General features: G+C 26.4%; 4 protein-coding genes across 5 annotated transcripts in view; 2 read left to right on the top strand and 2 right to left on the bottom strand.

Moving 5' to 3' along the window:
* Positions 1-35: 35 nt before the first annotated feature.
* LOC122718630 (NEDD4 family-interacting protein 1-like) lies at positions 36-2,453 on the bottom strand. The gene is made up of 6 exons (XM_043943836.1): positions 2,296-2,453; positions 1,733-1,879; positions 1,513-1,653; positions 1,300-1,423; positions 1,009-1,194; positions 36-941 (listed from the first exon to the last, which is right to left on the bottom strand). The coding sequence occupies exons 1-6, from the start codon at positions 2,320-2,322 to the stop codon at positions 838-840; spliced, it is 729 nt and encodes a 242-aa protein (XP_043799771.1). The 5' UTR covers positions 2,323-2,453; the 3' UTR covers positions 36-837.
* Positions 2,454-2,952: 499 nt separating this feature from the next.
* On the top strand, positions 2,953-26,224 carry LOC122720148 (putative oxidoreductase GLYR1 homolog). Its single transcript, XM_043946654.1, has 10 exons — positions 2,953-3,031; positions 3,122-3,158; positions 4,153-4,241; positions 4,320-4,446; positions 4,657-4,758; positions 5,010-5,201; positions 5,912-6,085; positions 22,883-22,993; positions 23,090-23,534; positions 23,631-26,224. Exons 1-10 carry the CDS (start codon positions 2,997-2,999, stop codon positions 23,828-23,830), a joined length of 1,512 nt encoding a protein of 503 aa, XP_043802589.1. The 5' UTR covers positions 2,953-2,996; the 3' UTR covers positions 23,831-26,224.
* On the bottom strand, positions 10,442-15,347 carry LOC122720146 (leucine-rich repeat and immunoglobulin-like domain-containing nogo receptor-interacting protein 2). 2 transcript variants are annotated; one of them, XR_006347722.1, is made up of 4 exons: positions 12,460-15,214; positions 11,929-12,211; positions 10,959-11,734; positions 10,442-10,579 (listed from the first exon to the last, which is right to left on the bottom strand). XR_006347722.1 is itself a non-coding variant. In XM_043946653.1 (4 exons), the coding sequence occupies exons 2-4, from the start codon at positions 14,265-14,267 to the stop codon at positions 11,087-11,089; spliced, it is 2,739 nt and encodes a 912-aa protein (XP_043802588.1). In that variant the 5' UTR covers positions 14,268-14,276; positions 14,615-15,347; the 3' UTR covers positions 10,442-11,086. The 2 variants fall into 2 exon arrangements, 1 of the variants encoding a protein (XP_043802588.1); XM_043946653.1 differs by having other exon boundaries at positions 10,442-11,734; positions 12,460-14,276; positions 14,615-15,347.
* A 1,091-nt stretch (positions 26,225-27,315) lies between the features above and the next one.
* LOC122718081 (AF4/FMR2 family member 4-like) overlaps positions 27,316-27,700 on the top strand; it is a 117,227-nt gene continuing 116,842 nt past the window's right edge. The window contains exon 1 of the mRNA XM_043942772.1: positions 27,316-27,655. The gene's annotated coding sequence lies outside the window, so the exon portion shown is untranslated. The remainder of the gene's footprint in view (positions 27,656-27,700) is intronic.

Raw genomic sequence — 27,700 nt, 5'->3', positions numbered from 1 at the left:
TTTACATAATTGTGGATAAAAAAATATAAGACACATTAGCTTTTTATATTGTTGTAATAAGTATATAACAATGAAGTTTTTGACAGTATAACATATAATGCATATATGTGGATTTGCAGCAATTCTTTTATACATTTATGTATGTGTACATATCATATACATATATATACCCATACATTTGTATAATTTATATGAGTAATTTATATTTTCAAATTCAATAAGAATTCTCTCTATAAATTATAATAATATACAAACAAGCAATTCATATTATCAGTGTATAGATCATATTCAAAATTCTAAAAGCTTATCTAGTACTAACAGGTATTACACAATATCACTATTAGAACTTTTATATTTTAATATCTGTCTAAGGACAATGATTATATGTTTTTCCCTTTCCAAAATAAATTTTTTACTCGTGATTTTAATTTTATAAGTAAATTTATACATGTTTCTAAATGTTTCAAAGCAATTCGTATTTAAGTGAATAATGTTAATGTATAAATTAATAATATCTCACATTAAAGCATTGTCCATACTATTTGAGCAATAAAAATTTACATTTTATTTTATATATGTGACACTAATACATAAAATAGTGTGCAAAAATTATCTTATTTCTGTTTTTATCTTGCCTTGTTTATCTCATATGTAAGTGTATAAGCAAATTTGGCAAATAGTTTTAATAATTTTAATTTTTTTCTAGTAATAGAATAATATATAGCCAATATAAAGTAATGTTTTTTAAAGGGTGTAGATTATATATTATACAAATACAACCCCAAATAGAAATGTTTTTTCTAAAGCCAAGTTACATAAAAGTGCAGGTTTAATGGCTTAATAAAAAAATAGTAAACGTTCCTGAGCACTTCCAGGTAATAATCTCCAACCACGTTTAATGTTCAAATATTGAACAATAGCTCGTGCACAAATCAAAACTCCTAAAAATTAAATGAATTTTATATTAATATAAATGTATAAAAATAATATCAATAATAAAATACTAACCAAATCCCATTATCAACCACCATAGCCATGAATTTTCACGTGATGCAAGATCAGTGGAATGTTTAACAATTAGTGTCCATTTTGTTAAAGATAGACCAAAACCAGATAGTGCTCCATATCGAGATGCAATTGTATGACAGAAACACATCAAAAGTAAAAATCCAATCCAATTAAACAAAAATGCAACTATAATAAAAAATTTATGTAAACTATACATATTTTTTATTATAAGATATAGCAAACTAATTAAATATTTTAATAATTTTATTAATATTTATATCTAAAATTTACCCAAAAATGCTGTAAAGAACATAAAATCAGTGCCAAGTAAACCACTTTCTGGATCTCCTTCTGCAGCTTCAGTATCTATAGCCAGAATTGTTAAAGGCCTTGGTGATGTTCTAATATTTTCAGGCTATAAAATATTAATTAATGATATAATATATATTTAATTTTTAATAATATTATTATTATTAATAATAATATAATTTTAAAATTATTTACCATGTGCATTTGAGGATAAGGTTCTCCTTGTAATGTTTTTTCTCGTTGTACTTCTTCATAACTAGGTAATTTTGTGGCTACTTCATAAGGTGGTGGAGCAGAAAAATCTGCCTTTGGAGGTGGAATTTCTTCTCCTTCAGCCTATAGTTATAATTTCCTTAATAATAATTTTTAAAACATATAATAATTTTAAACATATAATAACAAATTTATATCATACCATTCGATTTTCAATTGAAGTTTGTGCTGCAGCAATATTTCCTGAATTAATTATATCATTTTGCATGATTGGTAAAGTTACAGTTAATGTAGGTATTTCATTTTGAGATGATGCTTCTCCATTTGAATTACTGTTTGTTTGTAAAGGCTAAAATTAAATTATAATTATTTATCTTTAATATTTCATAATAAGACTTATACTTAAATAGTTCATATATTTTTTAATATGACTAACAATGTTATTTTTTTTTAATCTCCAATATTAAGAAAATAAATAATATAACAAAGAAAAGGTAGTTTTTATTGGACTTAATTTTTTATATGAAATTACTTTCAAAAAACAAACGACAATTGCACAAGACAATGTTTTTATCAACATTTGCATGCCAGTATTCATGCACAAGTGATATTATAATATATAAAAATATTATTTTAATAAATATAAAATATATTTATTAAATAAAAAACATATTGGCAATTTGAAACAAATTGTAAATTGTTCATTAGCGTATTTAAAATATTGCACATGAAAAATATATTATGTTCATCATTTATAAAACATACCATATTGTAATGAATATTATTATCCATTTCTGGTGAAATTTATATGAATCGCGAGTGAATTATTTTGGTTATTTAGAAGAAATAAAAATACTGTTTTTGTAGGTAACGCTTCTTTCTTAGCCAGCAAAAGTTCTTACAATCGATGGCTGACAGCTGGCAAAGCTGTATCGCCGTGAACATAGATTTCCTTGCATTTTCACGTCTATCATTATCTTTATCGAACAATTAATTTTTTTTATTTATTAGCAAATATTTCTTTTCTTATAATAAAACTTATATTATTATTTTTAAATGTAATTTATATATTTATTTCATACTGTATATAAAAATTATATATAAAAATGTTATAATTATGAAATCAATTCTGATTGGCTATTCATGAAACGATATTGAAAATTAGATTGTAGGACGGGAATCTAACAAATCAGAATTTTTTATATCACCGGAAATAAGCTATTAGAAATTAACACTATTGTAGTATTATTATTCTTATAAAATATAATAAATTTCGTAAAAATAATAGGTAAATATATATTTATATTGATCATTTCAGTAATTAAATCTATAAATAGAAATAAGACATTCATTTGAGTCATTGAGTATGTTGGAGGGGGTATTTGGATCACGTCGTCATGCACAAACGACGCTCTACTCGTCAGTCAGTCGCTTGCCGATTGTGAGAAACGTACGGAAGTGTCATTATGTCAGAAGTATTCAAACTAGGTGATCTTGTATGGTGTGTATTACGTGTTAATTAATGAATGTTTGTAATAAAAGTAGTGCAATGTAAACAGTGATTATTAATTAATATCTTTATGGATTTCAGGGCGAAGATGAAAGGATTTTCGCCTTGGCCTGGTCGGGTAAGTTGGAGTTAACTACTAACGGTTCTATGTTAACTACACTTTGCTTGGTTGTACGCGCCACGAAGTCAAACGCGGCCATCATATTTGGCGGGAACGTCTCATACTCCATTTGATTTTTTTAATTGCACATCATATCAATTCAAATTAATATATTTTATACAATGTCGATAATGTTATTACTCTTCATTATATATTTCCCGCCGCATCCGACCTTCAAATTCAAATTGGCGCGCAGGTTACGAAAATATAACCTAAATTATATTCTGCCATTTCATAACTTTAATCATGATATTTGTAGATAAAACAAAACTTACATATTTATATTATGTACATCCAAGTAACTATTATTTAAATTATTTTTTTTTGTAGAAAAAAAGAAATTAATTTTATTCAAAATCAATTTTTATGAAATAAATACTTGTAATGATAGCGCGCTAATTATGATTTTCTTAATTTTTAAATGAATTAAGTTATAATATATAAATTATATTCTTTGATAATTCTTTGGTAATTTATTTGTTATCTATTTTTATTTTATATATTGTTTATAAATAATAGAAAAATGTGATAAAATTAACATAAAATTATTTCATTTAATTTATGCACATATATTATTTAAATTATATTTAATAACATTTATATTTGAATTATTTAAAATAATTTAATTACTTTAAAACATATTTGAAATATTTATAATAGAGTGAATTTGATACAATATGACAAATATTTTGTAAATACAAATAATATAACGAATAAAAATATATAAATTACATTTGTTTTTCTTTATATATCTTTGTTTTTCATATTTAAAATATTTAAATATAATTTGTTATAAAATATGAATTAAATAATGTAAAATATATGAATATTATCAATATTTTTCTTTTTCAAATATGATTTTTTTATTTTATTTTATTATTTAATAATATAGAAGTATAATATGTTTGGCATAATTTTTATGTATATACTAATTTCTCAATGACATCTTAAGGTGTCTAATCCTTCAAAGGACTTAAAGAAACCAACAAATACTAAGAAGGGACCAGTTCAATGTATTTTCTTCTTTGGAACAAATAATTAGTAAGTTTGAATAAAGTTATTTATTTTTTTTTCAAATTTTGTGATATAGTTTAAAACTTATAAAAATATTTCTTATAGCGCATGGATAGAAGAATCTAATATAAAACCATATCTAGAATACAAAGATACTCTTGTAAAATCTAGTAAATCTGGTGCATTTAAAGATGCAGTAGAAGCAATAGAAGAATTTATTGCTAATGGAGAGGTAAGCTAAAGATAAAATAAAAATTATAATGTATATGTATACAATATGTATATTAAAAATTTATAAAAAATAATAATAAAAAATATCTTATAAATATATATTGATTATTATATTATAAAAAAATAATATTTAAACAATTATTATAATAGTTATATAATAAACTTACCATAAATCATCTACTAACAATTATAGTAATACTATTTGCTATAGGTATTTGAAGATGGCTTAGACCCAGACTCTTTATTCGACAGACTTAAAGAAGAAAGTATATCTGAGAAGAAGAATATAGTAAAGACACCTAAACCTCGTAAGGTTAGGATTGTATTATAATTTACAATAAATAATTTGATTGATATATGATATGATAAACATTTTAGTAAATTAAAATTATAGACTATATTTAATAAATTATATTATGTATATCATATTATAATATAATATATATAATATAATATATTATATTATATAATATGTATAATATATAATATATATATTATATTGTATTAATATGTATGTTATGTATATTATAATATAAAATACATGATATAAAATTATTGATTTAGGAAACGCCAAAAACTAAAAGATTGGACTCTAGTGCAAGTGAAGTTCGTCGTCCAGCCAAAAAACAACGAAGAGAATCAAGTACAAGTAATAGTAATAGGGTTGGCAGCATTAGTCCTGCATTAAACCATTCAACTCCTGTTAGAAAATCGGGATCAACTCTTCTTAACAGGCCCGCGAATATTGCTAGACCTGTAAGTACATTTTATTATACAAATTTTATTATTTTGTAACTAATATATCCAAAACATATATATGCTTTATATGTTATAAAAAACTTTCATTTATATATTATCTTTCATATATATATTATTTGATTATTTACAATATGGACAAAAATTAATATCTTATTTTTTAAATAAATACAAAATATTTTAAAAACAGGAATTTATATATATATATATATATATATATATATATATATATATTTAGAATATTTATCATCAAGTTTTATTTATTCATGTAAATAAATAAATAATAATATCATTGTGCCTCTTTTAATTCCTTTCCATTAATAATACAATAATAATTCCATTAATAATATAATAATAATTTAATAATATAAGAATAATAATAATAATAATTAAATTTATATTATTTAATACAAAATCACGAAATTTTCTTTATTTATTTATTTTTCTTTCCATTCCATTCCATTTTTAAAAAATAGTATTTAAAACATGACTTTTTTATTTATATTGTATTTCTTATATTAATTTACTTATATTATTTATATTAATTTTGATTTGTTTTGTTTTAAATTTGATATTTTATATAAATTATAAAATTTTATTAAAAAAGAATTATTATGGCGCTTTATTAACTTTTAAGCGCTAAATTTGAATTTAGAATGAATTTAATTATTAATATGTTAATAACAACTTAATAAAACTTAACGTAATAGGTAACACCTCCTTTGGATGTGGAAACAATGTCGCAAACGCTTAAAGAGAAGAACATCCTTCCATCAACCTTGAAATTTGGATTCCTTGGTTTGGGAATAATGGGAAGCGGTATCGTAAAAAACCTGATCAACAGTGGACATAGCGTGATTGTGTGGAATCGAACACAGGAAAAGGTATGTACAATTCATTTAATTATATTATACAATGCTATATGGTAATTATTATAATTACAATGTTATTCTCCTTCTCTATTATGAATATTTTTTAAAATAATAGAAAAGAAAAAATAATCAATATTCCAAATATATTATTGACATTAATAAATTCTATTTATTATAATATTAATTTGAATGAGATTGTCTAAATACAGGAAACAAATGATAAATAATAATAATAATAGTAATTAATTTTTATAAATCAAAATACATATATTTTTTAGTAAAATTTTTTGCCTTAAAATAGTTACTTCGAACAGTCACGTGACTTTGTACAATTTAAATTTGCATTAAGAAGATATAAATTTAAGTTTTCGGGAGAATATTGCAGATTTTATATAAATTGATAAAGATCTTCATTTATTATCAATTTTGTTACTGCATCATCAGCAAGATATTACCGTTTATTCTATCATATTCTATCGTATTCTTTAATGATTTAAGTTTTGTTATAAAAGTAAAAATATATTATTTTTTTCAATAAAATATTTTAATAATTTTATGAAAGTAAAGTTAGGAATATAAAAAATTGATACATATTTTAAAAAAATCTTATTTATTGATCGTCCTGCATGTTCAATTTATTTTTAAAACTATTTATCTTAATTTATAATTTAAAACAAATATTAAGATAATAACCAAAATTTATTTATAATAAAAAATCTTAAAAGAATATAATCATTTAAATTATTCAGTAATTTAATAATTATTGTAGTTATATTTTGATAATCGCTTGATACAAATGTGGATGGAAAATGTGGAATTATATATTAGTGGAAAAGTTTGAAAATCTTTTCCTTTACATTTTGAAATTTATGCTAATATATATATATATATTTTTTATTTATACATATCTAAATATAAAAAAGAAAAGAATATAGAACAATAGTAAAAATAATTTTTCATTGTAGATCAAAAAATATTTTAATTTTTTTTGAAAGTATTGATATTATTTCTATAAAAATAAATATTTTTATTAGTATTCTTTGCATATATTCACTAACAAACTAAAAAATATGGAAAAATACGAAGCATTCAAAAAGAAATTGTGAAATTGTATTTTCGTAGGAGGAACTTATGATTGAAAAACAATGCACAAATATAATGCGTATATGCAAGTTATCCTTTTGCTATACCATAATATGTAATATTTTGGAACGTGTTTTTATAATATTCCACAACCCAGTTTTGGCGAGTGATTATTTTGATGAAGTACATCTGTAGCCATTTATTTGTATATTTAATAGCTATTATTATTATTAAATTATTAATAATTAGTCCTATAATCAGTTCCGTGAGTCAATAGATGTCTCACAATTCTAAATAACATTATCGAAAATAAACATTTAAGAAATAGTTTAGCGGAATTTGATATAATTTCTTGGACAAACTCAAAACATGTAAATTAACTTTTCATTATTTTATATTGTGATATTTTTGACTTAAAAAAAAGTTAAATTTAGTTTTAAAGTTAATTAAAGTTAAATTTAAGTTAAATTTATAATTCAATTTCAAAATAACGTATGTTCGTATAGATTCCGAGCATACAATGCGATTAATAAATAATTATTCGAAGATAACAAGTGAAATTTTTAGAATAATTTTTTCAAAAAGTATAAATATAAATTTTGAGTTTAGAAAACCATAAATATATATCTTATTAAAAATTAAGTTTCACTAAGACTAATTCTTTGATAACGAAGATGATAAGTTGTTTAGAAGTAGCGATGACATGTAATCTTATTATTAGTAAATTTGAATAACACGATATTTTGAAATACTAAAAACATTAAAAATATCATCTTAAAAATATCAACTCATATTGAAGTACATGAAAGATAATTAAAAATCGGATTGCGTGAGGCATATTACTATATAACCGTTAAGATTCGTATCGGTTAAACCACTTAATCCGTTTATTTTTCTTCGTTCGTCACGAAACGTGATTCGAATTCGTTTTTCCGCAATGTCATCTATAGTAACGGCAATTTGTTAATTGTATAACGTTCTATATTTCATTGCATATGCTTCTTGCCGAGTTTGACGCGTTCTTGTTTTCGAGGGATGATAAAATTTTATCTCTTTGAAGTCACTGAAGCGATCCAAAAATAACGGTGGAACACCGCTACATGCGTTAGCTCTTGTTCGTTTCCACGGCATGCAAACGTGTGTAGTGGGGGGTCACGAGAGACGGTTGAGCGGAAAGGAAAGTGAAAAAAGATTTGAAAAGGAAGAAAATTGAATACGCGCACATTTCATATTAAACAAATTTGAAATTTCATAGAATAACAAACAAAATTTGTATTTGTTCTTATCATGCATAGTAAACAAATAAATTTGATTGCGTAAATTCAATTTTTAAATTATATTATGGATTTATAATTACATAAATTTAAAAAAAGAAATTTGATAGTGAAATTTAATTTTTTTATGACATTTTTTATGACATCATAGTTGTAGAAATTTAAATTTAGTTTTTTTCATTTTTTATCAATATTGTTATAAATTTTAAAACGATATTAAATAAATTAATAAATTCTTCTTAAAATTTGAAATAACTATTGTATTCGGATTAGTGATGTTTAGCAATTATTTGATTATATATATATATATATATATATTATATATTATATATTATATATTAAATATTAAATTGCAATGTTTGAGAATTATTTCTCAATGTGAAAAGTAAATTTATGATTAAATGTTTATAGTATTGTTTTAGAAAAGATTAATTTACGATTATACTTTAGAATTTAACGAAAAATAAGTTTAATGTAAACTTAAAACAATTAAGTAAATTTTGATACTTTTTATGACAAAGGAAAAAATTCAATTTTAACTTCTCTGTTCAAGCTGAATAAATTTTATTTTTAACAATTTTTTATATTTTTTTAATGATTTAAAAATATTCGATGTGTACATTTGAACCAGATATATCGTCGAATAATGTTGATGTTGTTACATAATATGCATATAAAATAGGAAATAGTCATTTATACAATTAAAAAAATAATTTTCCATAACATTTAAATTCGTTGATTCGTATTTTTTTTTATTATTAAATAGATAAAATACTGTAAAATTGAAATAGATAATATAATATCAATAAACTGTTTCCTGAATGAGTTTAAGTTTACAAATCATCTGCATAAGTTTTTCCAATTATAATGAAATGTCGTCAACTAAAGTAACAACTCGTAGAACATGCATTATCTACTAAGCTATTGAAATAATGAGAGTCACGATCGGTTTGTCTTCTGCGATTGAATTTTTATTCTTGCACATAGAAAAGCACATGAGAAAAAGGAATAGTCTGATATTAAAGCATTGTTTAAGTTGCGTGTTAATAATTTGTACAGTCTTTATTGTAGCTTTGTGATCGTGATTATCATGATTAAAATATTGTTTTATTTAACACCAATAATTAGAAATTTGCGCCATTTTAGTTCACCCGAATGATCAAATATTTTATATTAAATAGATCTATTTAAATAGATCTGCAAAGTTTTTTTTTTAGTTGAAATTGATATATCTCTTTATTTTATGTAAATTAATTGAACATTTTCAATTTAAATTATTAATTGTTAATATTTTATTTAAAAATAAAAGAATGATTACTTTAAAAATGAAATTAATCTTTTTAATAGAAAGATATAAAAGAAATAATTCAAAAAAGATTACTTATAGATTTTTGATAAAAGTTTTTGTATATATTTGAATTAAAGTAACAAATTTGTTTTGAATAGCTTGAGATGATAAAAAAATTTCAGAAATATCACTTATTATCTTCTTCGATACTTTACGAAACAAAATATGTTATTATGATAATTAAGTATATTTTTGTTTTCGATAAAATGATTTTCTTTTTTAAATAATTATATATTTATATATTTCGAACAATTTACACGTGAATTGGAAACAGTTTAAAAGCGTGAAAAGAAAACGTTAAAAAAAGACGTTCATTATTATATTAAATATTTAAAAGAATGACATTTATTTAAATGAATAGTTCAAATTTTCGGAATCGAAAATAAAAGGATGAAAAGAACATAAAAACAATCAAAACACAACAACACATTTTGTTTCGTCGAACTTCGATCAGTGAAGAAATTATCAACAATATATGCCAATCGCGAGTTCAGTCTCATAAAAATTGTAGTTACACGTTTCTGCAAACTGATAAAATCTCATGTATGCATATTATTTACAAGAGAATAAAAAAAGTCTATCGATTGCTTAAAAAATTATTGATCTTCGGGAAAATTGACAATTAGACGAAAATTATTATAGATTCATTATACGCGTTGTTTCTTTCTTTCTTTTTTCTTTTCTCTTTTTTTTTTATTTTGGTTTATGGTTTTGCAAGTTTTTATTTTAGTTGAAATTGGCTTACGGAAGAATTGGCAGTAACACTCTATATCTTGCGTTTCTTTCCAGCGTTTTCTTCATCTAAAAATCGACATTCATTATCGTTGATACTGAGCGATGATAACGACAATGATAAAAAGCACAAAGTATAAGGGCGGACAGGTTGCAAGGTCATCGACCGAATCACAGAAAAATCCTTGGAAACTGTCCGCGATTTTTTTTCTAATGTCCTCCTTAAACAACACTCACGCATACACAACCATCAGTTTGATCGATGTCAATAAAGGGACATTCCTATCCTTGGCGTTCTTCTCTTATCGTTTATAGAGGTATATTGTTTGTTATTTTATAAAAAAGCAAAAAAACAAAACAAAAAAAATAAATAAATAAATAAATTTTAAGAAATCCCACGATAGAGAAAAATACCACCGTTCGTTCTTGCGAATGCATTCTCACTTACCGATGTAGAGGCACTTCTATAAAGTTTTCTCACATAATAATCCAGTGGCAGTACATTCTCGTCTTAATTATAATCTTGCTATTATAAAGAGAGGTTAGTACCCTTTCGTAACACGTCATCAAAGTTGTTTAAAGTTTGGTTTCACGTGGTAGATCAGGCATACTGGAGGTGGGTGCAAGGAGACCAAAACATTCTGGGATTTTATTAGGCTCTTTGGCTAAAATTTCGGTGCTGAAGCCTTTAAAAACTGGCTTAATATGGTCTGCATCTTTGTATATTGATGAAGAGCTTCCATCTTCTTCAATACTATGAAGTATTATCGAATGTGGTGCTGCTATTCCATTAGATAATGGATCAAATCGAATAGGTGGCTCTGTTTCCTCGATATAATTGATATGGATACCCTCCATAATTCCATGAGGACTGGTCGATGAAAGTTCCGTTGGTGTATAATATTCGCTATTAACATCTTCCATACTGTTCTCTAGGTTGTTAATTTTTGCTTTGAAGTAAGTGTCCATTCGGACAGATCCGTCTTCTTTCGGATCAAACACCATCGAATCGCTTTTTCCACAAGAACCGCTTCGACAATTATCAAAATAGAAATTCGGTAGATTCTCCAATACTTTGTTTAATGTTTGTTGTTGGTACTTATAACTCTCACGCAGTCGTAGCACCTGATGAGCACTGAACTTTCTTATTTTGTTACGTTGGAAGACATAATTTTCTCGCACCCAATTGAGCTGACTGGTTGAGTAATCTCGTACTTTCCGCACCTGTTTCAAGATCAAAAAAACAACATTGTGAAACATTATATATCATACTTAGGAAGTAGTTGAGATTTCTCTTGACATATTTCTTAATATTTGTGAAAATCGTTTTTAAAAAAATAATAAATTCCTACAATTTTGTATTAGAACAAATTCTGATCTAGTTATGTAATAAGAATTTATGAATAATATTTTATTACCTGATCATAATACTGATCTCTGAGAGCCGTAAGATGGCTTGTTCCATAATCCCTTATATCTCTAATGTGCCTCATTTGACCTTCATAACTATCGCGAATCCATTCTACTTGTTGAGCACAATTCTCTTTTATTCTATGTACTTGTTGAGTATAATTCTCGCGTAATCTCTCAAGTTGTTGACTCTTGTATTGTTCGATATTATCCAACATTTGATAAATTTGTTTTGCTCTAGGAGTAGAACCAACGTGTCTACAACACATACACCATTTTAAACAGCCACACCTGAAATAAATAGAATAATTTTATTTAGTAGCAACATGAGTTGCATAATGCACGAATCAGTTTCACATAAATTTGTTTTAGATTAATTTCAATAATATTTTAAATGTTTATACGAAATAGAAGGGATAAATATTAATATGTATCTATCTAACGAAGCTAAATGATGCACGATTTATTTTTGAATAACGATTATATATAGTATGAAAATTATAATTAACACTAAATGATTGATGAAAAAAAATACTTACTTGATCAAGAAATAACGCAACAGTTGCAAGAAGAGCGTTAAAAGAAGAAAAGTCGTGGCGGTAACAGCTCCTACCAAAATGCTGATGATCCTGACTTTGTTTAATGTTATTGGATTCATCTGCAAACTAACATAGGAAGTAGCATTGGCAATCGGATTCGCTGCGAAACACTTGTATTGTCCAACATCCTGCCTGAGCAACGTCGTGATATACAAAGATCCATTCTCGAGAATACGTATACGACCATCATCAACGAACGGTACACTTTGTTCCCATCCGTGTGTAGAAGGATGTTCGACAAAATTATCGGGAAATGCTGGATCCGGATTCCAATGCAGTATTTGAAGTCTTGGAGTAACCCATGTTAACGATGGCGTAGGATTGCCACTGAATTCGCATTCAAGTAGTACGGAATGAAACAACAGATACTGTTCCGTGGGCGTAGAATATGTCAAATTCGGTGGTGTGCATTTCAAATAACGAAGAGTTTGAAGGATATCGCCGGTACCATCGATCTCATCGCCACACCGGAATCCACTTTGAAAAGCGGTTCGTAAATGTTCTTTGCTTTCAGCCCATTTTACAAACCAAAACATACGGCAATCGCAAGCCCATGGGTTCCCTTGCAGCTGTAATTCATTTAGAAACGACAGCTGCGCCACATTTGCCGGAAGAAAGGTCAGATTACTGTCATGTAGATCGATTTTACGAAGAGCCGGTGTACGATCCAAAGTACATCGAGAGATCTCGCGCAGTGGACTATTATTTATTTCCAATGTCTCAAGTTTCTCTAATCCCTTTAAGTCTTCGTTACGGAGAACTTCTACTTTTGTTCCGGAAAGCAATAGAGTGCGTAGCTTTCTTAGTGGTCGCCATATATCTTGTGGAAGTACCGTAACCGGTAGATTTTTTAAACTAAGCCATCTTAAATTTGACAGGCTTTGGAACGCGATGTTTGATAAACGTGTTATAGGATTTTCGGAAAGATCGAGATACTGCAACGACACAAGATCTGCAAAGAAACCACGCGGTATTGTATCAATTTCATTATCGTCCAGCTCTAATATCTTCAATTGATTTAAACCGGAAAACAAATGCGATGGAAGTTTGGTAAGCCTGTTACCAGCCAGGCTGAGTTCTTGAAGGTTTTTGTTTAATGTAAAACTATGATCTGGCAAGGATACCAATAAATTATCGGAAAGATCCAGGCGAGTTAACGATTTGGCTGAAGCAAATAATTGATAAGGAAGTATTGACAATCGATTGCGCGACAAGCCGATCTCCTCGAGTCGGTTTAAATTTTGAAACAATGCTCGTGGGATTATAGTCAACTGGTTTCCAGTAAGATTCAGGTACTGTAGTTGATGTAACGGATGGAAGACATCCGACGGTAGTTCCGTCAATCTATTGTCACCTAAGTTGAGATGTTCGAGGAACGTTGTAGCAAGGAACACGCCGGATTCTATTCTTTCGATTCCACTTGAAGTCCAGGCCAAACTCTTGAGACGAATTGCAATTTCGAGGGCGGAAACGGGTATGGTAGCAGCTCTGACGTTTTTTAACACAACATTGGTAGTTTCTCTGGACAAACCAAGCCCGAGAAAGCTTCGTTCCTGACACAATAGACTTTTTCCATTGTCTAGGCACTCGCAACCTGCAGCGCATTTTAGACGCGAAGATGGTGATGTTTTTTCCGTAAAAAAAGTTGAACCCGCTGAAGAGAGATCCTGTGAACCCGTAATGTGCACCGCAGTGAGAAGAACTATTAACCACCACCACGAGTCCCACGTGAAAACCCGCTCCCTCATTCCTATAACCTGTAATATGACGATTTCTACGCATATAACTAAGAATTCCCATGTCCTGATCTTCGCGAAATCCAAATTGATTGATTTAATTGATTGATATTCTTCTTCTTGATTTGTATAAATTTTATGTTATTTTTTTGATCGGAAAATAAAACTTTCACTTATAATTTAATAACTTTTTAAAAGAAGGAAGCATGGTAACAGAAAAGTGTATTGTCATTTCTTCACAAATATTTAATACAGCACATATGCTTTTACTAAAAAATGCAAATTGTGCTATATAATATTATTTTTCTTTTCTTTTGCTCTTCTTTTTCGTTATTATGATTTTTCTTTATATTACATACCTAGCAAGAATCACGGGACAACCGTGAAGCACCGTGTCTCGTCTGAGATAGCGACGGGCTACTGGTGATGTGTCTAACCGTTTGCAAAAAATCCGGCCCAATGTCTTATGAAGGTATTGAGGTTGCTGAATTTATTGATGGTGGCGGCAGTGGTGTTGCTGCTATTGCCGTGTTGAGCCGGTAACATAATTGTGTGCGCTCTAATGGAACGACTTGTAGACTTCCGAAATTGGACGGGAAAGGAATCCGCCAGCATACAATATATGGCTGCACACAACTACTATGCTGCTATGAAAGCACTCGCGCGCGCGCAAGTACGCATATTAATGGATAACACATACAAACTAATCACATGCACGCACACACGCACTCACGCACACTCAAGTTTTTCTTTTTTTTTCTTCGTGTATTATCTTTTTTTTATCTTGTATTATTATCTCTTTTTACGTATCAGTTCTGTCAAATGTGCAGCAACAAAATAGAAATATACTATTGTTTCGCGTGTCACATGACACACTCCTTCATCGCGACACGACTAGCATCGTCCGTCGCGTATCAGAAGCAAAAACTGACTGTGAAAGATCTGTTCCGTCCGTTCCACCAACTCTGGCTTCTCCTCGTGGTAACCATCATCTCGAAAAGCCGGCAACGTTGCGAGTTTCAAGACCGCGCCGACGCAAAACCTACTTCACCTCTCTGCACCGCGCTCAACGAACCGCCCCATGAGGGGAACCCGATTATAACCAGATACAGCCCTTTTAGCTTGATTCTTGCTTATTGTCTCTACATTCTCGCTATCGACACCAGGATTATTATTTCTTTTAATTTATTTTGAACAGCTTATCCGTTATCATCATTACCATCATTACATTTTATATTACATGTGTTTTTTTATTTTTATGTTCTTTTTATGTTAATTAATTAGTTAATTAATTAACCATCTTTTCAGCTTGCTAAATAATATTATTGCCAATTGCTCAAATAAACCTTTTAAATTTTTATAAGTTTTATTTTTTAAGATGTGTTACAATTCTTATTATCGCGTTTTTGCGTATTATTCTACGTGTACATTATTTTACCTTAATTTCTAATCAATATTAGAAAATATTTCTCAAAACAAATTTTCTTTGAATATTTTCTTTGAAACTGCAATCAAACATTATTGATGTTCCTTTCTGAAAAAAATTGATAAAAATTATCATATTTTATTATTTGTGTATATATTTTTATTTTTATAAAAATTTATTTTTTATGTAAATCGTAGAAACAAAATGCTGTTTTTCTTAATAAAACAATTTTACATATTATATTATACAATATTTCTTATACAATATTTGTTTTATTTGGAATCTTATTTATCTTTTCTTATTTGAATATAATGATACATAAATATACAATAAAAATTATACGGAAAATACGAAATTATATTTATGGAATTATACGGAATAAATGAAAATATTTTGTTCATTAATGAAAGAAGGTCTATGATGACTAAACGTATATTAAAAATATTTATCTCTCTATTATATTCTCTCTATTATATTTCATATTATTTATGAAATTGATGACTTTCATTCTTAATAAAAGTCGAATTTTTTTCTTCTAGAAACTTCTAGAATTTTTTGTTTATATAACATATATCTCTTCGTAGATTTTTTCATCTAAATTTTTTAAATATTTAATATAATAAATAATGCACATTAATGCATCTTAATGGAATGTCAAATATGAAAATATTTTATTTTTTATTTTAATTCAAAATATGTGGATATTATTATAATAGTTATTACAATGAACTAATGAACTATGGTACACCTGCAACAGTTTAACTATAATAATAAACTATCTATATGATAAGTAAACCGACCTTGATAATATAGCTTTGTCAGCGGTAGCTAACAATATTCAATTTTGAATAGAGTTCAATCTATAAAAGCAAATTCTTTGCGTTATATATAAAAAAAAAACAATCATAGAGAAAGAAGTATGATGTAATTTAATTATTAGAAAATAGTCTTTGATCAGATTGAACAACTATTTACTAATCTTAATTTAATCAAGAATTTGTATTGATTTATCTTTTCTATTTTAAGGAATATTATGATAAAATTGACAATCTATACAATCTATTTAATAAATAGATTACATATATATATATATATTTTATTTTAATATTTCCATATTTTTGAAAAATTAATTATATATATATATATATATATTTATTATAAAACAGAAAAAAGAAAATTAGTAATAATTTTACACATCATAAGACTAATATTATTTTAAAATGATTAACAATTATAAATTTATATATATATTAATTTATATATATATATATTATATTTATATAACAATTATAAATTTATATAAATATATCTAATATTTTTATGAAAAAAAATTGGAAAATATGAAAAATTTGCTTATATAAATGATATTAATAATGTTATTAGAAATTCGATGTGTATTGAATGTATATATAAAAATGATAACAAATATCTCGAATTACTATACTTTGATATTCTTCAATTATGCCTGCAGATAAGCCTCAATTTGCGATATATATATATATGATTACTTTGATTTTTATTTTCTCCTCTTTCCTCGTTTTTATTTTTTTCAATATCGAATTCAAATTTGTAAACTGGATTTAATAAAGTTGCAAAATGTTGAACATTTTATCATGATAAAATGGAATAAGTTTGGTAAATGGTTGAATGAATTATGAACCTGAACTTGAATTACAATTAAATTATGATTGTGCAATTCGAATGACTTAGTAAATTGTTTTCGTAATTTGTTTCGAAATTTGATTTGTGTGCATATTCGTAATGAGATTGAATTTGATTGCAAAAGTTCCATAAATTGCGCAAAAGCTTTTCTTTCTATTTTCTTTTTTTATTATTGCCAAGAGAAGTAACTAAGGATAAGATTATTTGATTTCTTATCTTAATCTCTTATATCTTTTCTTTTATTCTTTGTTATATCATTTTATTAATTGAAATAAATGTATAATTTTTGTTTGAATATTTCTAAATGTATTGTTATCACAGATAAAGATTCGTGTGATATGATAATAGTAAATTAATTAGAAGACATGTAAAATATTGTCTTATTAATGAAACATGATACTTGATTTTTGGATTATATAATTCAATTAAAAAAAATATATGAATAAAATAAATATGAAGTTATCGATTAAAATATACTTATATATGTTATGTAATATTATTAAAAAATAAAATAAAAAAAGAAATCTAAAAAAAATGTCTTAAATAAATTAATAGCACTTGCAAATCTGTAACGAATTATATATTATATATATTTATAAATAAATATGTGATTATAAATAAATATGAAATAAAATTCTTTATATTCATATTCATGAAATGAAAAACAACGAATTTGATCTGTAACGGAATATTATATTGCGCATAAATTATTATGTGTATATATATGTATATATACAAAACTTGAAAATATTTGCAAATTTATGAAAATTCTTTTTTGAATTAATAATTTAAATTTTGAATAAATAATTTAAAAATATATTAACAAATAAATTCAATAGCGTTGTTACGTAATATTATTGGCACACGATCTTTAGAAGAGTCAAAAGATTGTAGATAGATAATAATAATAGAAAAAGAAAAGAGAAGTAGTTATTTTAAACATACATCCTTTCATCTTCAATAATGACAATTAGATTATAAAATTGGCATAAAATAATTTGTTATGATGAAAACAAAATGGAGTAGAAGAGAATTAAAGAAAAGTTTCAAGTTTTTTCTTGTGTTTTATTCTTACAAATAAATAGGATTTAACTATTTAGCGCAATGAAATTTTCTTTATTGCATAATATCATTACATATCATAACATCACGTGTGTAGTTATAAAATAGAAGAAAGCATTTTTCTTATATTTGTATAAAAACAAAATTCATCGGACATAATAAAAAAGAAAAAAAAAAGAAAAAACTTATAAAAAAAAATGATGATAAATAAATAAAAAATAATAAAGACAATAAATGTTTTTAATTACAAGAGGAAAATAAAGGGAGATTCATACAAAAATGACATACATAATGACAAAAATTCATACAAACTTGAAGAAATAGAGATACGGTCGACCGTTGAGCAAACCTAAGGAGAGCTCGATCAGCTGGCAACGGGACAATGTTGCCATGTTTCTTTTCGTGACCCCAGTTGGCGACCGCGTCGACTTTGTCGATCAATATTACTGAAATCTGGCAACCTCGCAGCTATCCAACTCTTTATTTATACGTGTCGGTCACACAGCGCAAGCTCGTTCTGAACCTTCCTTTGGTCGCTTTTGTCCTTCGTCATCTTCGTTCCCTTGGCCTTTACAATTTTATTTTAATATTTCCATATTTTTGAAAAATTAATTATTTGTTTAACTATACTTAAAATTAGAATATCAAATAAATAACTAAACAAGAATAATTGTTAAATATTTGATAGAAAATTCTATAGTTTGAATTACATTATGTTACATAAATATTTTTAGAATTGGTGAATATAGATTAAAATAATCAGGGACGAATATCAAATATAGTCTGTTCCAATATATTATATGTATTACTTTAATAAATGCTGGTCATTCAACCGACCACATTGTCTTCATCTGAAAAAAATTAAACTAAAAAATATTATTATTTATATAATATCTTAAATTATTTAAATATTCTAACTTAAATTATCTTATTCTTTATTTTAATATTATTAAATTTAATTATTTTAATAGAGAATTATTTCATAAAAATAACTTTCTGTTTAATTAAGATTAATTCTTAATAATTCTTAATAATGATAAGATTAAATCATTGAACAATAGTTAAGAACTTTACTAAACTTTAAAAAATAACTAATTTACTAACTTTATTAAGAAGAAATTTTTTAATTATAAATTTATTATTATATTATATTTTATTATTATTATAAATTTAAAAAAAATTATATTTTAATATTATTCTAGAAATTTTAAATTTTTTCAATTATATTAAAATATCTATATAAAATATTCAATTCATCATTTAATAAATTATTTTCTTGTTGAAAATTTGGAAAAGATTTTCCACAATAAATTACACAAGAAACACACGAGACTTGCTAATTATCTTTATTAAACGTATCTTCTTCCATTTTACCTTCACGGTTCTTTCGTCTCGACATGTTCATTCTTGCTCTCAGAGTTCTTGCAAAGTCAGCAATTCGGTGAAATTAATTGCTAGTTGAATTTTCATCTTAGTATGCTGATAATGATATAATGTTATAGGATATTTTAAATTCCAAAATAATTTAATTTTTGCATATAATCAATGTGATAAAAATATTAAGTAATTTTTTTTTATTAATCAGTTATAATTTTTTTATAAAACTTCGAGATAATTCTTAAAACCTTGTAGGAATTCTTTTCATTTTCTTAAATACAAATCGTTTTTTTTTTTGCATGAATTCTCACGCACGTGTTTTCTGTTGATTACGTATTATGTGTAAATTAATAAAAACAAAATTAATATTAAAATTTCTAATTCTTGAACAACATCCGCTTTTGTAACTTGTATTCTAGTACGTTGGTTTCATGCTTATCCATCTAACTCTCTTGTTGATTGACATGTATAGTTCTTTATTATTAGTTTATTTTTTAGAAAAAATGGATCTCTTAAATATAAGAAAAAATTTAATTGAAAAAGATTTTTAAAATTGATCAAATCTTAAGAAAAAATGAATTCAGCAAAAATAATGCTACTAATTTTAAAATTATATTATATTTAATATACATAACGTTGTTTACATATTATTTAAATAAATTACTTAAATTATTTAATTATTTAAATAAATACTTTCGATGTTCAACATACAATATATTATATATAATATATTATATTATATTATATTATTCATTTTATTGCAGATTTGAAATGCCTATTTATCGTGCAGGATAGTAAATGTTTTTCTTTTTATATGATAATATTTGGTAAATATATAACAATTAATTTTTCAAAGTATCATATAATCATATATATATAATTATGTGAATTTTAAATATTTTTTTAATTAATATAGTATTAATTAATGAAATATATAATAAAAGATTTTTGTAAATTGTTATAATTGTTAATAATATCGCTATATAATTTTTTTAAAAAATTTGAAAGATTTGAAAATCATAACTTATTATATGGATGGTATTTGAGATATTCTGAACTATTTGATATATATTGCATGCAATTATATTGAATACACGGACTTATTCGTTCCGGAAAATCATTAAATTTCTTCTTTGATAGAAACTATACAAGTCGATTGAAGTTGGTTCAAGGTTATCCACTGACATGTATTTCGCAGTTACATAAATATAGCTTGTTATATAATTTCTTATTATATTTAAATAAAAAATAATAGTTCTTTTTGAAATTTTTATATTAAAAAAATTCAAAAGTTTTCTAAAAAAAGTTAAAATAGGATTTTTTTTTACATATGTTACTAAATTACTAATCGCATTAATATGAATAAAATGATTAAAATGAATAAAATACATGTGAATAAAATACATTATACGTGACAAAATTAAGCTGCTATTTTAAATTCTGTCTGCAAATTTTTTTACTTTCGCAAGTTGAGCAAATATAATCCGAACGTAGCAACGATGTAAGCAATTGAGAAAACATATCTTCACTTTGCATTATATATAAAAAAAGAAAAAAAAAGAAAACTTCTTTATCTATTGATCGTTTGCATTTTTTTTTTTCATTTTGCATATATTTATTCAATTTTTAACCCTAATTATTTATGCTATGAATTTTTGTTATCAGTGCATAACATTGTTTTACATATTTGATTTTTCAATCGTATAAGCATTCTATTATATGATTTTATATTTTATAATATAAAATCATGATTATATTATATGAATAAATTTTTCTTGTTTGCTCAGATTGGAATATTGCGTAAAATAATGCAGATCTAAAATGTGATCGATATACTTTTTGTTTAATTATTTTTGTGTACGTGCAAAGAATGGAAAATATAAATTTTTATATTTGTTTCAAACTATTGAATATTATTCAACTAATAGTATTAATAGTATTAATATCAATAAATAATTAATATTAAAACAAAATTATTGCTTTTGTCATTTAATAACTAAAGAATTTGCTTTATGATTAAAGATGAACATTTATTATATATTTAATTGTAAAATCTCGATTTATAAGATTATTAAAGATTGTTTGTGGACTGAAAGAATATAACCTACTCATCTTCTCTGTTCCTTTGTTGACAATACTTAACTGACTTGTTGACTGGCTACATTCATAAAGACAAGAAATCGTCAATGTCACGAATGTTCTTTTACATTTTTGATTTATGTTCATTATATATATTTCAATAAAAAATTGTAATTAATACATGAATTATATTCAATAATTGAATAAATATTAATTTAATAGCTGAAAAAAATTAATTTGATTGAAAAGCATAAGTCGTAAAATATGACACCATTATATTGGATAAAATATGGCGTCAATTTCACTTAAAAATATTTACTTTCATATAAAAAATAGTATTATATATAGCTTAAATCTTAACATAATCAAATCGTTATTATATTAAATTTAATATAATTTTTAAATTGAATATTGTAATATTAACTGTTTTTACTGATTTGTTGTTCATTTCTTAAATATTGGAAAGTTTAGAAATTTCTAGAAATTCATCAGAACATATTTCGTTTTACGCTACATATAAAGTTAAATGAATTTATAATTCTTTGAATCTCAATGAATATGTAGATACACCTTTTGGCCGTATGCGGGAAATATCTTTAAATGATGCAATGGCGTCGTTTGCTGATGTGGCAAGCAAGCCTGGAAACGTTTAGCTTCGAAGCTGTTGAGACTACGTACGTGACCTGAATGGCGACGCAAATGGCGAGTGGCTCGTTGTGGCGACATCTACCGGAGCCGCTATCGTTAGATTTTTTGCAGTACCATGTCGCACCGAGCGGTGTCGCTAAGATGCTAAATCAAAACTTATCAGGGCCGTAACAAGCTTAATTTATGAATTGAAAAGAAAAATAAAAAAATATTTTCTATTTAAGTACATTATTTTATTTCTTTATATAATGAAATATTATGTATAAATTTATATTTCCATGTTTTGATTGGTTGGTCTCATCAATTTTCAAAATTTTAAATTTAAATTAAAAAATTAAAAAATTTAAATTTAGTGTATTGTTTTTTTGGTTAGTGCGCAGATTTTGTAAAAGCTGGGGCAGAACAAGGTTTAACACCATCCGATGTGGTTCTCGCTGCCGATATTACATTTTCTTGTGTAGCGGATCCTCAAGCAGCTAAAGATGTAAGTAACAATGTAATTTATCTTTTAAATTATCTTACATATAATTTTGTCATTGTTTTGTTATTATATTATATTATAAAAAATGTTATTATTTAGATGGTGTTTGGAAATTGTGGAGTCCTTACGGAAATATCTCCAGAGAAAGGATATGTAGAAATGACTGGTATAGATGCAGAAACATCACAAGATATCGCAGAGGCAATAACTGCAAAAGGTGGCCGCTATTTAGAGGCTCAAGTACAGGGTAGCAAAACGCAAGCACAAGAGGGTACGTTGGTGATCCTTGCGGCTGGTGATCGAACTCTATTCGATGAATGTCAATCTTGCTTCGAAGCAATGGGGAAAAATAGTTTTTATCTCGGTGAGGTCGGCAATGCTTCCAAAATGAATCTCGTGCTTCAATTAATGGCAGGAGTCACTCTTGCTGGTTTGGCCGAGAGCATGGCTTTAGCAGATCGTGCTGGCCTTCAGCAAAAGGACGTACTTGAAGTTTTAGAATTAACATCATTGGCTTGTCCTGCTATTCTTGACAAAGGGAAAGGTATTATTATCATTTTTTTTTTCTTATTTCTTTTGATCGATCATTAGTAAATTACATCTAATTCTTTGATATCGATAATATGATTTAATTTTTTAGCTATCATCGAAGGTGGATTTCCTACACAGTTACCACTTCAGCATATGCAAAAAGACTTAAGACTCTCTTTAGGTATGAGCGATCAATTAGAACAGCCATTACCATTGGCTGCTGCAGCGAATGAAGTTTACAAACACGCTAAACGCCTTGGTTATGGAGAACATGATGCTTCTGCTGTTTACATCAGAGCCAGGTTCTAACGGAGCATGCATCGTCAAGCTTTTGCTATACCATATTTATTGCAATATCTAACGTTGTTTCCCGTCGCTACCAGAGAAGAGTAGTGTGCTATTTGTTAAAGGGAATAGTGGAAAACCACTGTGAATCGCTAAAAAAGATGCACCGTGATATTTCTTAACATGTTAAATAGATTTGTCAGAACAGAATTATTCTGTTACTTTTGAAATCAATGCAGATGAATCCGATGGATTTGGGTGGATAATAGCAGTAATGTTGATGTATACAGGCCTCGTCGTTTGTTTAATGCGACGAATATGTAAACTATAAATGTATATGTAATTTTTTTTTTTTACATGTTTTTTCAAGAAAACTTTTTGCGTATACATAGATGAATACTTTTCTTTTTTTTCCGTATTATTTTAACGCATGGCGACTACTTTTCTCGAGACAGCGTGGGTCTTGAATAGTCGATCTCTCGAGTCGCTTTCCGACTTCGATTCCATAAAACGCACCCCTCACTTGAAAACTTGAGAGACTTGGGACGTGTCGAAAATGTGCCTTACAATATTATTCGAACAAGGCTTTCGAATTTCTTCTTTTTTTTTTTTTTTTTTTTTTTTTATTGATTAAGCTACAGGGCAAAACTTTGAATATTTTTTAAGTAGCATAATACAACTGAATTCAGTTTATATACTGACAATTTACGGGACGTTATATGAGAATATGAATTGTTAGAAATAAAAAATATGATGAAGATAGATACGCTTTATTGGTGCAATTATAAGATAGAATTGAGGACAAGATTCTCGATTTTATAAAAAAATTTGGCAGTATTTTAGAAGCGTCCGTTGAATGAAGCGAACTGATGACAGAAAAAAATGACCAACATTTTTTTATGTTTTTTCTTTAAAATCATTATTTTATTTCTATGTTAAAGAGAAAATTTTACATTTTAATCGTGTATGTTTACAAAGATGTATGTTTACAATAAATTATAGGGATTATTTACAAATATTTACGATATGACCTTGTAGAAAAATTTAAAAAAAAAACATGTTGGTCAATTTTCGTTATCAAATCATTCGTCCTGGGAAACTTCTGATATATCGCCATTGTAATTTCAGTCTTGAATAACAATTAGAGATTTTTTTGCGCTTAGCGTGATTTCGGTATTTTGTTTTTATCGACGTGGCTCTTTATGAATTAAGCCGAAAATAGCGTAAAATGATTCATATATCTATATAGAGTCATTAAAATGAAAATGAAAACAAATTAAAAATTAATATATATGTACGTTACAGTATAAAAGAGGCTTTTCGGACCTACTAGTGTCCCTCTAATTATTATTAATTATTAAGATTAAATCAATTACTTATAAAACGTAGATTTGCATTAAATGTTGGCATGGCATAGGGCGTGACATATATCTAACGAAAACATTTTTATCCATAATTATTTCGAAAATCACATTAAATGATTAATAATATATTTTATATTGCTATAACTTTCACAAGATTTTTTGTTTCATATGATAAAAGAAAATTGTTACTTCTAATATGAACATCTTTCCATTATTCATGATTTTCTACTGACTTTCATAATTGATAATATCACATGAATTAATGGATATGTCGGAATGCTTCTCGGAACGATTTCCACAAATCACGTGCTCTTGTTCTCTCTCATGTATACATACTTAAGATCATTTTATAAAAAAGAAGGGAATCGTTTGGATGAGAAGGGAAGTGAGTGGCGCTTCCGTTTCCCAGGACGGTCGTGCGAGTCTCACAAGTGACACGCGACGAAGTCGAGGGCGACTGAAAGGTTGCCAATTTGTTTTAGAGCCAATCATACGAGTTTGTCTTTACTAGTAACGAGAAATTATCAAGATTCTCTTTCTCTTCATAAGAGGTGAGAAAATAGTTCGATTTGCAAATTTTCGTCCGCTCGAAGGTCGATAAATATTTTTCTAGAAACAGTTTAACGTTAATGGAATGAACATGATATTGATTTTAACGATAAATCGATACGTGTGCTCTAGAAATTTTTTATGTGATTTCTTTTATCAATTATGAGTGGAAACTCGTGTTATTTGCTCGTTCATAAAAACAAACTCTTGGGTACGTGGGAAATTACGTACCGTATAACAGTGGCTAAACGCCCATATCACATACTGTATATGTAATTAGACTATCGATAGTTCTAATGTTACAATAATACATTTTACACATTATAGCATCATTGAATTGTTTCATAGTAATGAAAATGCATGGTAGTGAAGATTTCTCGTAAAATGAATATATAATGCATGAGAGATATATAAATGGAGATACATAAATCATTTTTGCAAAAAATAGTTTTTTAAAACTATTGTATTTATGTGTTGTATTTATAAATATACTTTTGGAATATATTATGCTATAATATTATAAAATACAATTTAATAGAAATTAAAAAGTTCAATTATATACATTTGTTTATTTATTCATTTTTTATTTGTCAGTTAACAATTATTAATATTAAAAAAAAATATTATTATATACAGCTATTTCATCACAAATTATCAATTATAATGTGAAATAAGTTTATGCATATATTTGTATGTCGCATACTATTTTAGATTGGAACTTCATTACCATGCATTTATTTTGTATGCGTTAACAACAATTTAATGGTACTATATGTGTATACGTATAAGATGAAACAAAAATGATTGATAAATAGAAAAAAAATATTAAATATTGTATAAGCAAACATAAAGAAAAATATATATATACATATAGCTAGTAAAGAGTATAAATCACAGAGAGAGGGAGGAATTCGTATGAGTGCGACTGAATGAGTGAGAATACGTCATGAGCATTGCGTCAATAATTGACGTTATATGTTTTGCCACGAAATACACTGGTTTTTGAATAAATATCTATTTGAATTACGAATATTTATATTCAATAATCCAAACTTAAATATGTCTTTCCTATGTAGATTCCTTGTTTATTTTTGTCACAATTCTTATGACTAAAAATATTTTAATTAATCAATCAAGAACTATATTCCTTTCTATGCGTTTGTTAACAGTATACAAATAAAAATATAATAATATAAATATTTAATCTAAAATGAATTTATTCATTGGCATATTCTATTGATTTTTGTGTTATATAATATTTAAAACTATTAATGAATAACTGATATTTAAATAGGTTAGTAAACATATGTTAAATGTTTAAAATGGCAAGTTAATGATTTTTATTTTAATTTTAAAAATAATATAATTCAAATTAAAAATTGATCGAAACTTGTTTAAAAAATGCGATGTAAAGCACGTGCCATGATTCGCTTAGTTCATAGGTGCCGTGAATAGAACAAATGCCATTGCATGATTATAGAGGAAACCGGGTAGTGCGCGCACGCGTTTTCTTCTCCATAGTTAAACGTGTGCGTGAAAGTATCAAATAAGAGTGGGGATCGAAGGCGGGTGAGGAAACCGAGTGGGGGCAGAGGGGTGGAGCAGCCGCCGTCTGATGACACCTGTGGCTCGACCCCCACGATCAGTTCAGCCGCGACCGTCCACGCGCCGTCTTGTAACGTTTTTGTACAGTCACCACTTCAATATACGTATATATACACATACACGTCCATGGATACATCGCACGCGCAATTCACGTGTATAAGTATGCATATAAATGCTAGTAGGTGTACACGTGTAAACGAGTAATTTTTATTCTTTACCACGTGACAAACCGTCGTGCGCATCTGCCATTATCGTGAGCGAACTGTCATTGTGCTCTTTTTTTGTGCAAGATAATAAAGAAGAGGAACGCAAGGAATAATTATTCTTTCCAGTATGTACCATGGATATTGTACTATTCAACAATCAGTTCTTTACT

The sequence above is a fragment of the Apis laboriosa genome, unplaced genomic scaffold, assembly GCF_014066325.1.
Source record: "Apis laboriosa isolate Shangri-la unplaced genomic scaffold, ASM1406632v1 scaffold11_cov152, whole genome shotgun sequence".
NCBI classification, from domain to species: domain Eukaryota; kingdom Metazoa; phylum Arthropoda; class Insecta; order Hymenoptera; family Apidae; genus Apis; species Apis laboriosa.
Note: the sequence above shows the minus strand (reverse complement) of the source record. Positions and strands in the feature narration are given on the sequence as shown.